Source organism: Marmota marmota, unplaced genomic scaffold (genome assembly GCF_001458135.2).
Source record: "Marmota marmota marmota unplaced genomic scaffold, marMar, whole genome shotgun sequence".
NCBI lineage: Eukaryota > Metazoa > Chordata > Mammalia > Rodentia > Sciuridae > Marmota > Marmota marmota.
This window is the reverse complement of record NW_025999862.1, coordinates 1,033,046-1,049,103: the sequence shown is the minus strand read 5'-3', so window position 1 is coordinate 1,049,103 and position 16,058 is coordinate 1,033,046. Positions and strand designations below refer to the sequence as shown.

The 16,058-nt window shown below is 32.9% G+C and overlaps 1 protein-coding gene across 1 annotated transcript in view; it reads right to left on the bottom strand.

The window, feature by feature from the left end:
• Positions 1-16,058, bottom strand: part of Micu1 (mitochondrial calcium uptake 1) — a 186,426-nt gene that overhangs the window by 93,319 nt on the left and 77,049 nt on the right. Inside the window, exon 7 of the mRNA XM_048808814.1 lies at positions 5,558-5,672. Coding sequence (XP_048664771.1) covers positions 5,558-5,672 — 115 coding nt within the window. The remainder of the gene's footprint in view (positions 1-5,557; positions 5,673-16,058) is intronic.

Genomic DNA, 16,058 nt, shown 5'->3' with positions numbered 1-16,058 from the left:
CTAAATGACCCTAATCTTTATCTCAGTTTCTTGGAGTCCTTTAGACCTCTGAGAATGATCTAATTCACAAAAGATTTCACCTTATATAGTTTTGGGGACTGAGTCCAATTCTAGGTGAATTTAACTGTGGGGCAGACTCGGGGGGAAGCTGCCCAACATGCATGGTACAGCCATAATGCCTATACTTGGGATGGCTCCTAGACAAACCCATGCCCTGGAATTTACTGGTCTATAGTCAATCACATGATATCCAGGACCCCCTTAAAATTAGAGGGGGCAATTAAGTTGCTATTCCTAGCAGCACTTATTGGGATCTTCTAGTCAAAAGACGCATGTTTCTATTTTATTAAATTCTAAATATAGAGAAAAAACATTTAGAAATTTAAGGTATTCCCGGAACAGACTTAAATTCATATCAATTGTCTTGTTTATATTTCCTAAGAGAGAAAAAGCTCTTTATTCTTTACAGAATCTCCGTGTGATTCATTTATTTAATGGCAACTGGTAAGAATTTCTTTTTTAAAAAAATATTTAGTTGAACCTTTATTTTATTCATTTATTTCTATGGGGTGCTGAGACTCAAACCCAGTACCTCACACATGCTGAGCAAGCACTTTACTACTGAGCCACAACCCCAGCCCAAGATTTTCTAAATAATATGAAACACTACAAGTTAAGAACTCGAGTTTTAAAGTGTCAGATTAGGTGTAGTGGCTCATGTCTGTAATCCCTTCTACTTGCCTGGGCAACTTAGTGAGACCCTGAACTAATTAAAATGAAATAAAATGGCTACATGTGTAGCTTAGTGGGAAAGGGAGAATGCCTGCCCAACATTTATAAGGCCCTAAGTTTAATGCCAGTATCAGGAAAAAAAAATCATAAAAAGATTGAGGGATATTTTTGTAATTTCTTCAGCAAGGCCTCAGCCATATAGGACTTAATCCTAACAAGAGCAATTCTTCCATTTACATTTTCTATAGAAAATATATTTCAGTCCTGATTGGGTCTTGCCAAGTTGTTCAGGATGGCCTTGAACTTGCAATTCTTCTGCTTTAGCTTCCGGAGTAGTTGGGATTATACACATGTGCCACCTACCTGGCTTCAGCCTTGATTCTTTAAATTTAAATAATAAAAAAAAAGACTTATAATTTTAAACCTGAGAAAAGAAACAGCTGATGTTTCTAGTTCATAGTACATAGCCTTTCTGAACTTTATCTTAGTCTCAGTTACTTTCAGAGAGCTGTCAGAAAACAGACTTTCATTTAAACTGGTCTTCCTGTAACTTGACTATTGTGCTACAGGAAGAGTATTCAATGCCAAAGATGTTAAAAAACTTGGATTTCTCAAGAGTTCCTGGGAGAGAGATTCTAAAAGGCAAGCAAGGATGTACCCTTGCATTAAGGTCATGTTCTACTTTATAATTCACAATACAATTTCTTCAAGTTTATTACTACTTTATGCCCAAAGTACATATGCCTATATGACAGAACCCCACCCCTATCTTCAGAGATCTAAAAAATTACTATCTGCTTGACTTTCTTTTCATTTTATGTGATTGCATTCCAGCCCATGTGATCAATAAGAGTCAAGCAACAGCTTATGCTAAGCCGCAATTTATCACACAGATGCTTAGATGTAGATGTAAAGAAATTGGATTTTTGTAAGTTAATTTATGCTAAATTGTAGGACCCTCTTTATGTGTGACTAGCTTTGGCATTCACCCAAAACTGTCTTTGAATTTGGTGTCCAGATAGAAAAATTCAGCTATTCTAGACTTCTAGTATTCATCATGTGTATATAGAGAGTAACTATTACTTGAAAGGATATAAAATTTTAATATGTATACTATGTAACTGTTCAGAAAAATTATTAGATATTTTATTAGCCAATAAATATATATGGAGTACTTCTATGTATTATATATTGTGCTAGATGTCCTTTCCAGAGCAGGCAGTAATTAGGCAAATCTTCAATGACAACCACTATATCTTGCCTTGATTCTTCTCTGAAATTACACAATGAATAAGCATTTTAAAAATGTGTTCCAGGAGCAAGTAAGCAACACATGATAAACTCTTAAGTATAACCAAATACTATTAAGGTGTGGGATTTAGAGAAACATCCAGCTATATAGATGGACCAATATATTTGATTACAATCCAGCTTCAAAGAGGCAAACAATTTGAAAAAAAAAAAATGGGGCTCAGACTATAGGCAAAGGTCTTTAAGCATTATCAGTCATTGAGAGCCAAATTCCTACAAAGCTATCCCAATCAGCAACAGAACAAAATCAGGACAGGATAGGGCCTGAGGAGGATGATAAGTGCTGTAAGTGACTGGGATCAGAGCAAGATTCTTTAATCTGCTCTAAGGTAATGAAGGGACGATTACATACGGCAAAAAGGTACACTGAGGTCCATTTGACATTATGATCAAGTTAGATGGCTAGGTCTCTCTTCTACCCAGAAGAATTATAATTTTTTTGTTCATATGAACTAAATTCATCTTTGGTTACTAAGGAAAGGCATAAATACTTCAGTTTTCTGTATCAGCTGGGGCTACTGAAATGGCACACTGTTCTCAAATATATCTGGTTCAAAATGAATGTAATATAATCTATAAATACTTGATATTTTTAAGGGTGTTATTTTACTGTTGTGACAAAGATTGCATCATAATAACAGCTTATGCTAGAGAGGGAAGTTACTTGTAAACAATACACTGATACTTTTGGCATTACAGCACGCGAATAGGTGTTTCTGAAATTCTAAGCACCCACTGTAGGCCAGACTAACATTGAAGAAAAGACTGGCCTTTCATTTTGTCTTACTTTTCATAATTTCAATGTAGCAATGGCAGATAATTCTCATACAAAAAAAAAAAAAGAAGAAGACCATAGCTTAACAAAAAATTCTCTGTAACTTCTCCAACTCTGATGTAAAAACAATTTGAAACTACCTTATATCTATTAGAGCTTGCCCATATTTTCAACAGGTCACTCAAATTGAAAACTTCATTTTCATCTGTCACCTTCATTTTCATTAGATGGAATGACACTGATCAGCACCATTCTTTCCAAGCCACATACACTTTGTAATCTGCTCTTGACTTTAGTATGTCAAGAAAAATAAAATGTAATTTCATTTGAATATCCTTATAATTTATCAAGAACTTTGCATATTTGTGAGAAAAATGCAGCACATAGAGGACATGGTTTAATTTTTAAACCAAACCTAGCTATAGTCAAAATACACCTAATCAATTTCTCCACTGATTCTCTAAATTTAAAGGAGTAAAAGTCATAATCCTCTGAATTATGCCTCGTCTTCATTAACTCTACCCCCAAATTTTAAAATTCTTGGTATTGATGTGCCATAACATTTTTTACTGTTGATTTTTCTAGTTGCTTTTCAAAAATTAACAGGAAACAGTAAAAAAAAGTGCTTAACAATTAATTTTTACAAATGTTTTATTGTTACCCTCTTATCTCCCCATCTAAAATTTTTTTTCATATTATTGGCTTACAGGTTAATTTTAATTAGAACATAGAAGAACACAAAATAAATATTTCATAACTGTCAATAGAGAAGATCTAGATAATTAAATTGTCATAATCTAGTGAATCTTAGCATTAATAAAAATGATCCAAATCAATATTTATCAAAATCCAGATGGCCTTTTTCTTTTTTTTTAATATTTATTTTTTAGTTTTAGGTGGACACAATATCTTTATTTTACATTTATGTGGTGCTGAGGATCAAACCCAGTGCCTCATGCATGCCAGGTGAGTGCTTTATCCACTGAGCCACATCCCCAGCCCCTGATGGCATTTTTCTATACCTAGTTATGAGGGAAAATCTCTGATTTCTATTATAAGATTTAATATCATCAGTTATTCTTATGATTGGTTAGTACAGAGAATGAAGCCATTAATAACCATGCTTGTGTATTCCCACTCAATTCTTATTAACCTACTTTAAGAACAGAGGCTCTTTGGAAATTATTTAATAATAATTATTAACCACGTCTTTAAATGAACCTAAACTTATTTTGTTAACGAGTAGTTATCTAGTAAATACTTAATATTTTACTTAATACAGATACTCATGCTAAAAATTATTCAAGTTAATCTATTAAAGCTGATCAGAGAAATTAAGCGTAAACAATAGAATCTGTGAATAAGAACTTGGGGAATATAAATATTTGAATTCTGAATTATCATAAGAAACCAAGCTTTTTTAAAAATACATTAATTAAAAAACACATTTCCCTCATTCCACTGGTACCAACTGCAGATTAAAGGACTATTCTCAATTTAGAATATCAACAGCAAAATCAAGTCTCTCTTTTTTTTCTTTTTTTGGTGGTATTGGGGATTGAACCCAGGGCCTCGTGCATGCTAAGTAAGGGCTATATCACTGAGCTATATCCCCAGCCACAAATTTGACTCTTAGTTTACAAAACTTTTTTCTTTTTTAGAGGATGAGATGAAACACACACACACACACACACACACACACACACGTGTGTGTGTGTGTGTTATGTTTTTATTCTGTTCCCTTGCCACAGTACTTTTCATATAGTAAATATTTGTTTAAACCTGTGAACACTGATATGCAATTTACATTCTAGGTTGGAAAACGGACAATAAATGTTTAGATTGTCCCAAGAAGGCTCATTATCCAAATAATGTATGGATAAGAAGAGAAATTCCTACCATTTATTATAAACACAAGATATTTCTACCAAATTGATTGTTATTCTGGATGTGCATTTAAGAAAGTATTACTTTGAAAAGTCAAACTTCCAGGGCTGGGGTTGTGGCTCAGAAGTACAGCACTCGCCTAGCAAATGCGAGGTGTTGGGTTCAATCCTCAGAACCACATAAACATAAATAAGATAAAATAAAGGTATTGTGTCCAACTACAACTAAATAAATAAATAAATAAATATATATATATATATATATATATATATAAAAGTGAAACTTGCAAAAATTTCAATGAGAATTAACTTGATTTAATTGGAGAAAATTGTACAGCATAATATGACTTCTTTGGAAAAGCAGCTTTCTAAATTTAATTGGGAAAGAAAGCAAATATTTTCTATATGTAGTTTTAATTTTATTCTATACAACACAGTAAAGTTTCTAAAGTATTTAGGTTCCAAATTTCAATCCATTAGGGCAGAGTATTCATATTACTCAAAATAATGGTAACTTCTTAAACACCATTGAGTCCATTAACTTTTAATGAAGACAGCTAATGAGAAATATGACAATCCTACATCATCTGGGTGATGCCTTTTGCATTGTTCTAGCTGGAGAACTTGGGGAACTGCATTGATGTATAATATAAACAGTTAAAAGTAGATATAATTTTAAAGTCTTTTTAAAAAAAACTTTTACATGGATATTTCAGTTTTTCTTTCAGGTGACTCTATACACAAACTACAGACAACTCAAAACAAATTTTATGTAATTTATAATTCAACTTAACTCATTTTATAGACCTTTTTGTTCTCTATGAATAAATAAAAGGAAAAAGTTTTTACTTACTGGAAAGAACAGTTGTAAGGAAAATGTAATCTGAAAAGGATATGAGCCCACATTCTCCAAGGGTGTAAAATATACTGCCTTCATCAGCAAATTTTTCTCGTTCCTGGGAAATTTTCTATTAAATATATGGATCACCAAAAGATAAAAAGAAGACATAGCTGAATTAGAACATAACAGTGAAAAATGAAACACCATTTAACTCACAGTTTTATACTATTTATCCTAAACATTTCTCTGATGGTCACTCAAATGAGGGGATCCTTTACAGTTTTTGAGATGATAAAAATTCCAAGACAAAAGACGATTTTATTATTTAAAGGCTGGGCTGAATATTAGAAAATAATTTCAGTTTTATAAACTTCTGCCATTGAACAAACAGACCCACTTCAAAATTAGTTTTGCTTCTTTTAAAAATAATTCACCTTCAAAAAAAATAATAATCCACCTTCTTCTATTGAAGTATATAAGGTAATAAAAAAATCAAAACAAAAACATGAAAGAATAAAAACTAAAAGGAAATTAGTTCTAACTGCCTAAGAAAAACTAAACTGCTAGTGGTCAGCAATGAGGAGGTATATGACTATTTTCAAAGCCCATACAAATGCTCAGAAAACTAATTTCTGAAATATTAATTTTAATTTTTACTTTATCACTGCAAGAATCTTAGTTTTGGAACACAGAGCAGAATACTGAGTAAGTGACATCTGAAATATGATGCCAAATTAGACATGATAACCAAGGCTTAGAACAAATTTAATTATATTTACTATTATACCTTAGGAGAGGCTTCTACATTTTAGCTACTTGATAAAACTGTCTCCTAAAGCTTAACCTTCACTCGACATATATATTCCTTTTCTTTAATCTATAAATCACAAAGAAAGTGAATTCTTAGCTGTAGTAATGGCCTATCTGGCAAATAGTCTCTTCCTGAGTGTTTAACCAATGCTGTCATGTTTTCTGAATTCTTAAAGCATAAACTCAGTGGTGACACTGAAGATATTTTCAAAAACTGAAAAGGATCCACCAAAGAACAACACTTGGAACAAATTTCCAAAGGTTCTGGACCAACCAATATTTTAGAAATTATTCAGAGTACCAAAGGAAAAAAAAAAAAAAAGCAAGAAATAGGTTTTAGGAACTCAAACCAACAAAGCGCAATCAAAGTAATAATCTCATGCAAGCACAAAAGAGGAGGCAGCATTGCAGGCATAACTTCAGGAGGAGTTTCATGAAAACTAAACCAACAAGCATCACCACACCAGCATCCAGGAACACAACTATCCAATGGGTTACCTCTGTCTAGTGAAGATCCCATCATACATCACAAAAGAAAGAAAACTGGTTAACTAATTGGAAAACCACAAGTACCACATGAATTATCATGAAGTCAGTTTGCAAGATCTTCTTAATAAACTCATTCAAAATAACCTCCACTGGGTATATGCTTGTTCATAAGAAATAGTCACTATGGCCAGGTAAAAATCCACAGGTAAATACCAATAAAACAGTACAAGGTTTTCGTGACAGATGCTATTTAATGAAAGGGTTCTCTGACTTCATTAGTGGCTGACACAAGACATGATCCTGCATGACAGCATTTACAGATTACTTCTTTGACCTGACAACAAAAATGAGCATATAGGGCTGGGGATGTGGCTCAAGGGGTAATGCGCTCGCCTGGCATGTGCGGGGCGCTGGGTTCGATTCTCAGCACCACATAAAAATAAAATAAAGATGTTGTGTCCACTGAAAACTGAAAAATAAATATTAAAAAATTCTCTTTCTCTCTAAAAAAAATAAGCATATAATCCAATATATTCTAATTAAGGTGAGATCTTATACCACACTTGATTTTCTGCCAAGAGATTAAACATAAATAACAAACCAAAAAAGCTGCTGGAGGAAAATGAGGGCAAAGTCATTCACGGGTTAATATTTAAATTTCTCAAAATAAAAGAAACAGTTATATTTTTTATTTCCCAAGATGCTACAAAATAAAGTATGTGAATAGGAAAAAATACACAAAATGAGAACAGACCCCCCAAACTAAGCCATTACTAGCCAGAATACATACAGAAGCTAAGTAATTAATAATGTAATAATCTCATGGAGAGATTACTGTAATCAATTAAAATAGATAATACATCAGAGCTAAAGTTGAGAAAATGAAAAAAAGCCAAATAACCATGCCTAACATAATTTTCCTAATAATACCTGGACCACGGGGCTGAAATACAAAAGAAATACAAAAGAAAAATCTAATCTTGTTGGTAATTATAAATTTTCACATTATTTCAAACTCACAAAAAAGTTGAAAGACTTTTATAAGGAACTAGAATATACTCTTTACCCAGATTCACCAACATCTTACCCCACTCACTTTATCATAATGTAGAGATATACTTTTTTTGTACCACTCTGAAGATAAATCAGAGATAGTGTCCTCTTTTACAATTAAATACTTCAGCATATATTTCCTGTTAAGATATTCTCACCACAGCATAAATTCAATAAATCCAGGAAATTAAATATTGATACACATTTATCTAATCCAGTCCATTTTCACATTTAGTAAACTATCCCAATTATTGCCTTTATAACTATTTTACCCCAGTTCAAGATGTATTAAGTAAACAACATTTAGTTGTTATGTCTGTATAGTCACTATTTAATCTGAAACAGCATTTCCTTATAATTCTTTATTTTTTCTTTTGAGGTTTATTATGTATAATTGTGGTAAAATTCACATAGAAGTTACCATTTTAACTATTCAGACATACAATGTATATGTTTGGCTTCTAACACTTAGGGCTAAGTTCACCCATGTTTTAGCATGAATCAGTACTAATTCCTTTTTATTGTCAAATAATATTTGATTGTATGCACATACCACATTTTGTTTAACCACTGAAATGTTGGAGCACATTTAGGTTATTTTCACCTTTTGGCTATTTGTAAAAATAACTGTTGTTATCAGTTGTCATTTCTTTTCAATATACACCTAGGAGTGGAATTGCTCCATCATATGACAGCTCTATACTTAAAATTTTTGAGGATTATCCAGAGGTTACATCATTTACATTCCCTTGAGTAGTGTAAGAGGGTTTCAGTTTCTCTACATCCTTACCACACCTGGCCTTTTTTTCTTTTAAAAATTATAGCCATGTTCATGGGTGTGAAATGATCTCTCATAGAGGTTTTGATCTGCATTTCCCTTGTACCTAATGAGGTTGAGCATCTTTTCATGTGCTTGTTGTCCATGTGAAATGTCTATTCAAGTCCTTCACCCATTTTTGAATTGGTTGTCATTTTGTTGACTTGTAAGAGTTCTTGATATATTATGGATACTACAGCCACATTATATGCATGATTTGCAAATATTTTCTCCTGTTCTTTGTATTGATTTTTACACTCTTGAAAACCTAATGTCTTATGATTGAAAGTTTTTAATATTGGTGAAGTCTAATTTAACTATTTTTTATTTGCTATGTTTTTCAAGTTTTATCTAATGCTCCATCATGAACCTTTACTCTTATTTTCTGAGAGTTCTATAGTTTTAACTCTTTTATTTTATCTTTTTAGGTTGTTGATCCTTTTTTTTTTTTTTAATATATTAGGTGAGGTTAGGATTCAACTTCATTCTTTTTACATGGATATCCAATGGATGCACCGAAGAGGACTATGTTTTTACTACTGGATGGTCTTGGTACACTCACTCAAAGTCAATCCATCAGGAACTTGAGAACATTATGTTAAGTGAAATAAGCTAAAATCAGAAAGTCAAGGTTCGTAGGCTTGAAGTTAGAGAGAAAAAGGAAAAGAAAGGGTGGGGGAAAGTGAAGTTGACAGGATGGAGGTGAGGAAAAGGTGAAATACTGAGGAATGATTTGTTATACCGTGTGCATGAACAAATATGTTAACAATGAATCACACCATTACATACAATTATAATGTACTAATAAAATATGTGAAAAAATGGAAGAAAAAAGAAGAAATCCACCCATTACATGGGTTTATTTCTGGATTCTCACTTTCATACCATAATTTATGACTATCTTTATGTCAATACTACTGTTTTTTGGTTTTTAGTTGTTGGATGCAATACCTTTATTTTATTATTTTTTAAAAGTATCACATTCTTTTAAAAAATATTTTTTTAGTTTTACGTGGACATAATATAATTTTTTTTAATGTAGTGCTGAGGATTGAACCCAGCACCTCATGCATGCTAGGCGAGCACTCTATTACTGAGCCACAACCCCAGCCCCTATTTTATTATTTTTATGTGGTGCTGAGGATTGAACCGAGGGCCTTGCACATGCTAGGCAAGTGCTCTACCACTGAGCCACAACCCCAGCTCCAGTATTACAGTTTTTTATAATTGTTTTAAAAATTGGGATAAAATGAAGGTAACTTAAGATTTACCACTGTAACCATTTTAAAGTGTAAGTGTCTTAAGCTCTGTTCTTCATTCTCCCTACTTCAGTCTGGATAATATCAATTGATGAATTTTCTTTTTTTTTTTTTAAATATCTTTATTTATTTATTTTTATGTGGTGCTGAGGATCGAACCCAGTACCTCACACATGCAAGGCAAGTGCTCTACCACTGAGCTACAGTCCCAGCCCAATTGATGAATTTTCAAGATCACTGATACTTCTCACTTCTTACTCAAATATGCTGGTTTTACATCTCCAGTGAATTTTTTCACCTCAGTCATTGTACTTCAAAGTTCCAGAGTTTTTATTTGGTACTTTAAAAAAAAATAATAATTTCTACATCTTTACTAATATCTTTTTACTTCATATATAATTCTCCATGTTTCTTCTGGCTATTTGTACTAAGGATGGTTGATTTAAAGTCCCTGAATAGTATACCTGTGCTTCAAGGATACTTCTTTTAAAAAATTTTTCTGCAACTGTGCTATATCTTATTGTTTCCATGCAAGCATGACTTCCTGTTGGATACTGGACATTTATTATATTATCATGTGGTAAGTCTTCTTATTGTTGAAGTTGTTTTAGTGACTTTTCTAAACTCTCTTAACCTTATTGATCAGCTAGTTGTTTCCTTAAATGCTTGAAGTTAAATGGGGAAATATACTTACTCTCCAGGTCTTTGCAGTTTGGTTACTGGGAATTTCTTCAATGCTTGACCAGAATGTTTACAATTTTCCCTTAGCCTTAGATTCCTGCTTGCATGGGGCCAAAAAGACAGCCAAACATGACAGCATAGGGTCTACTAAGGTTTCTTCTGAACATTCAGATCTGGGCCTTTTTTCCCCACTCCTAGTTATGAGTTTCAACCCAAGGTACATGTTAGGCAAGTACTCCACCACTGAGTTCCAGTTTCAGCTCACTGGGCATTCCTGTTTCCGCAGTATATGGCATAACCTTTCAAAGCCCTTGTTCTCTCCTTTACACAGTTTGTTCCTCCCAAGGCTTTTAGTTCATGTATTGCTTGTAACAGGCTGCCACAGAGCTAGTATATTTACCTTTAAATGATTCTGACAAATGTATCTCAGCTCCAAAAAAGTTCTGAGGCAGGCAAAACAAAGGCAAGCACCCTGGGTAATTCCTTAGGGAGCCACCAGACAGGTCAAAAAGCCCACATCCACAGCATTCCAGGAACAAGGTCTGTACTGTTCCTTCTGGAACGAACAAGCTATACCAGAAATATGGGTCACTATCTATATGGCTGCCATCAGGCTGAAGAAGCTTATTCTTTAGACATCCCCCTTGTTGTTTTAAGCCTTTGTTTAGATTCTAGAGATCTGAAGCAGCTGACTTTTTTAAAAAATCAGTTTAATCACTGGCTATTGAGAGAGATAGTTTTGGAGTTCCCTACTCTGCCATTTTTTATTACTTTGTATTTCTTGATCTTGACAATATAAAAAGTTCTGGTGTGTTACACTGCAGAATATCCCTCATTTTGAAATAGGCTGCTGTCTCCTCATGATTGGATTCATATCTAGCTATCATGAATCATGCATGAATTCATATTGATACTTAGTTCCACTCTAGGGTACTATTTAATCTTAACACTTGTTACACTTCTCTCCAAAATTGAGAATGTTAGTTCCTATTGTCTTCAATATATTTACTTATTTGCTCAAGCTCAGAATACACAAAAAATAGCTTCGCTATAATATTTCCATAGAAAACAAACATTTCATCTATAGTTCAGGATGTTACCATTGTAAATAAAATTTATATGTAGCATAATACAAGTTAATTCTTGTGCAAGTTAATGTACATGAATTAGGAAATATATCTATATATAGACCATATATATATATATATATATTTTTTTTTTTTTTCCCAAGCCAGGGATTATTTCAGAGCTTCATATAAATGGAATTACCAGTATATACCTTGGTGTCCAGCTTCTTTGGCTCACCATAGTGTTTAGGAGATTCACCCATAATCAGTACTTCAACTTTATTGCTAAGTAGTATTTTACATTGCTCAGTAACATAATAAAGTAAAAATAAATATATTAGGTATTGCAATAAGTAACTGTGTTGTACAACACAATGTAAAATGCAAATACACATAAATATAAGTTATTTATACCTTACTAACAAACTTTTGGGCTTTTTACAATTTTCAAATATTATGAATTTCCTCAAGATGTTGTACTTTTTTCATCTGCACCACCAATGGAGGAGAGTCCCAGGTGCTCCATATCATTGCTACCATTTTCGCTGCCAATCTCTTTAGTTGCCGTTTAAATGATACATAGTGGTATTTCATTATAATTTATTGCATACTTTCCTAGTGACCAATGTTGTCGAATACTTTTAATTTTGTTTATTGGTGACTGTATTCACCCATTTTTAATTGGTGCATTATTTTACACATAATGATGGTATTCACTGTTACATTTTTTCGCATGTGATACATATTTGTCCAATATAATTCACCATTATTTCCCCCACTAGTTCCCTTCTTCTACTCTCATCAGCCTTTGATTTTCATGAGATCTGCAAACCCCTTTTTCTTTTTCCCTAACTTCCCTGAGAGGAAACATATGACCCCTAACTTTCTGAGTTTGGCTTAGTTCACTTAACATAATATTCTCAAGTTCTATCCACACAGAATGACATACTTCATTCTTCTTTATGGCTGAATAAAACTCCATTTTGTGTGGGTATCTCACATTTTGTTTATCCATTCATCCATTGATAGACACTTAGGCCAGTTCCATAGTTTGCCTGTTGTGAATTGTGCTGTTATAAACATGGGCATGCATGTATCACTGTAGTATGCTAACTTCAGTTCTTTAGGATAAATACTGTGGAGTGGTATCATAGAGGTGGTTCACTCCTAGTGTTTTTTACAGAAGAGAAACTTCCATACTGATTTCCATAGTGATTGTACTAGTTTACTATCCCACCAAAGGTAAAAAAGTTTCTTTTTCTCCACATCCTCTCCAGTATTTATTATTCTTTGTATTCTTGATGGCTGCCATTCTAACTATAGTGAGGTGAAATCTCAGTATATTTTTTTACATTTCCATAATTGTTATAAAAATGTTAACATTTTTTCATATTTTTGGGGGGCATTTGTATTTCTTCTTTTGAAAAGTGCTCATTTATTGTTTTGTTTTAGTTCTTTATGTGTTCTGGATATTAATTCTCTGTCAAAAGAGAGACTAGCAAAGATCTTCTCCCATTCTGTAGATTCTCTCTTCACATTCTCGTTTCCTTTGCTGTGCATAAGCTTTTTAATTTTATGCCATCCATTTGTTAATTTTTGGCACTATTTCCTTAAAACTCAGGAGTCCTACTGAGAAAGTCATTGCCTACACCTATATGTTAAGAGTTTGATCTTATGTTTCTTTTAGGAGCTGCATAGTTCTGATCTAATTCCTAGGTCTTTGATCCATTTTGACTGTTGCTCAGAATAAGGATCTAGTCTCATTCTTCAACATATGAATAATCAGTTTACTCTGCACCATTTGTTTAAAAGGCTGTCTTTTTTCCAATGAAGTTTTACCCATTTTTAAATTGGGCTGTTTGTCATTTTATTACTAACATGCAGTAGGTCATCATATATTCCAAATATGAGACCTCTGTCAGTATGGCAACCAGATTCCAATTCGACTCCAATGAATCCTGTCTCCTGGTATCTACATCCCATCCTCCTACACTGAATCTGGATTGGTCTGTATGATATGTGACTTCTGAGGCTTGGTCATAATGGTATAAAAGGCACTTTGCTTTGTTTGATGGAAGCCAGCTTTCCATCTGAACACTACCTTCAAACAGGCCTGTGGAAAGGACTACACGGAGAGGACATGAGGCCGTTCATCAACAGTCAGTATGATCTTACTAGATATTAGAGTGAGCCACCTTGGAAATAAATCCTCATTCTCAGTCAAGGTAGGTTACTAATGCCCCAGTCAATATCTAACTACAACCTCACGAAACAGCCTGAACCAGAACTATCCAGCCAAATTACTCCCTACTTTCTGATTCACAAGAAGCATGAAAAATAAGAAATTACTATTATCATTTAAAGACACTAAGCTATGGATTTATTCATTGTTACTCAACAACAGAAAACAAAGACAAGTATAGATATTAAAAATATTATCTGCCAGTCTATGGCTTGCCATTTGTATTTTGATAATCAGAAGCTTTTAATTTTTATGAAATCTAAATTTATAAAAAATTTTTGATTGTTTTCTGCATACTAAAACAATTTTTGCCAATATTTTCTTTTAGAAACCATATGGTTGTGCACATACATGCAATTTAGGTTTATGATTAATTTTAAGTGTATTCTGTATGTGGGGAGATAAGGGAGAGGTAAGGGTCATTTAAAAAAAAAAAAAATGGATATACAGTTGTTTCTCAACCACTTCTTGAGAATCCTTTCCCAGTGAATTATTTGGGCACCTTTGTTAAAAATGAGTTGATTTTTAACAATGAGCTGGGTTTACCTCTGAGCTGGGTTTGTGACTCAGGGGTAGAATGCTCACTTAGCGTGCATGAGGCACTGGATTCGATTCTCAACACGACATAAAAATAAAAAAATAAAGGTATTGTGTCCATCTATAAAAAATAAATATATTTTTTAAAAAATAAATTGATTGTATAAGTCTAGATTATTCTTTTGTGTAATTTTCTGCTGTTAGTAGCTTATTTTCCTTTTGAAGGTCCTCAGATTCCTAGCAGAGTATATACTTTCCAAAGAAAAAATAAACATGGAATCATTTAGATGGCTAAAAAGGCAACCTGAGAGATTCAACATCATAGTTTAGGCTTATTCATGTCACCAAGAGAATAATTTTAAAGTCTACCAAGATAATAAAAATTCACTAAACAGACCTTGAATAGTACATTGATTGTGAGTAATGAATTACTATCAGAACATTTCTCCATAGGTTTATAACACCTTAGAGTGCTAATTGGTACACGTGCTTTCTGCAGGAAGGCATCCTTGCCATTCCTTCATTAAATAGAACATGCCATGCTTAACACCTTCTGTTCCCTAGAGGAGGGAAGATTTTTGTTTGTGTGGCTTTGTGTGAGACCTCTACTATAATGAATAGAGTGACAGGGAGAAAGAATGACAAAAAGAAGGTTAAACTGCTCTACAAAAAAAGTCAAAGAAAATATCTGGAAAAAAAAATATGGTCTGAAAAAGTAGAGGAAAGGAAAAGGAATGTGTGTGTGTATGTGTGTGTTTAGCAGCAGCTCCTTAAAAATGAAAAAGATGCTTAATGAAGATTTAAAAATTACTCATACTTTGTGAGGTGCTATGAATTAGAAGCTTGTAATTCTTTAGTAAAGGTTTACATTGTTTTTCTACATTTCTGGAGCTAGGATAGGAGAGAGGGAGAGATGTCATTTGTACATTTTCTCAGGCATCCGCTTGTTAAAGAGTGGTAAGATACATTTAAGATTAAATATTTATCAGTCCTAAGAATTTGTAAATGGGTTTAGGAGTATCCAAAATTGCAAAGAAGATTCTAAAATTCCTTAACATGTATTAACCACAGATACCAAAATTATCATAAAATTATTACATTTGATCTCTCAAATTATTTAAAGTGAAAGGAACATCAAATAAACGTCGAAATTTGGGAGGAAATGAGTTATTAGGTTAATGGTTAGAATGTGTGTCTATGGTTGCTTCTTAAGAGGTCTTTTTCCATTGAAGATCTGAATCCACTATAGGTGATATCTTAAAACCTATTAGCCATGGTACTAATGGGAAGCTATAAAAATTCGGTCATATGAATTTGAAATGAATAACTTTTTTCTCCTTTAATTTTTTTGGTATTTTGATATAATCTTAATTTATAGAAAAGCTAAAAGAATAGTACAGAGTTACCTTAGATCCTTCACTCAGATTCCCCAAATATAAACATTTTATTTCATTTGTTGCTGCTTCTTTTTTTTAAATATTTTTAGTTGTAGATGGACATAATATGTTTATTTTATTTTTGTATGTGATGCTGAGGGTCGAACCCAGTGCCTCATACA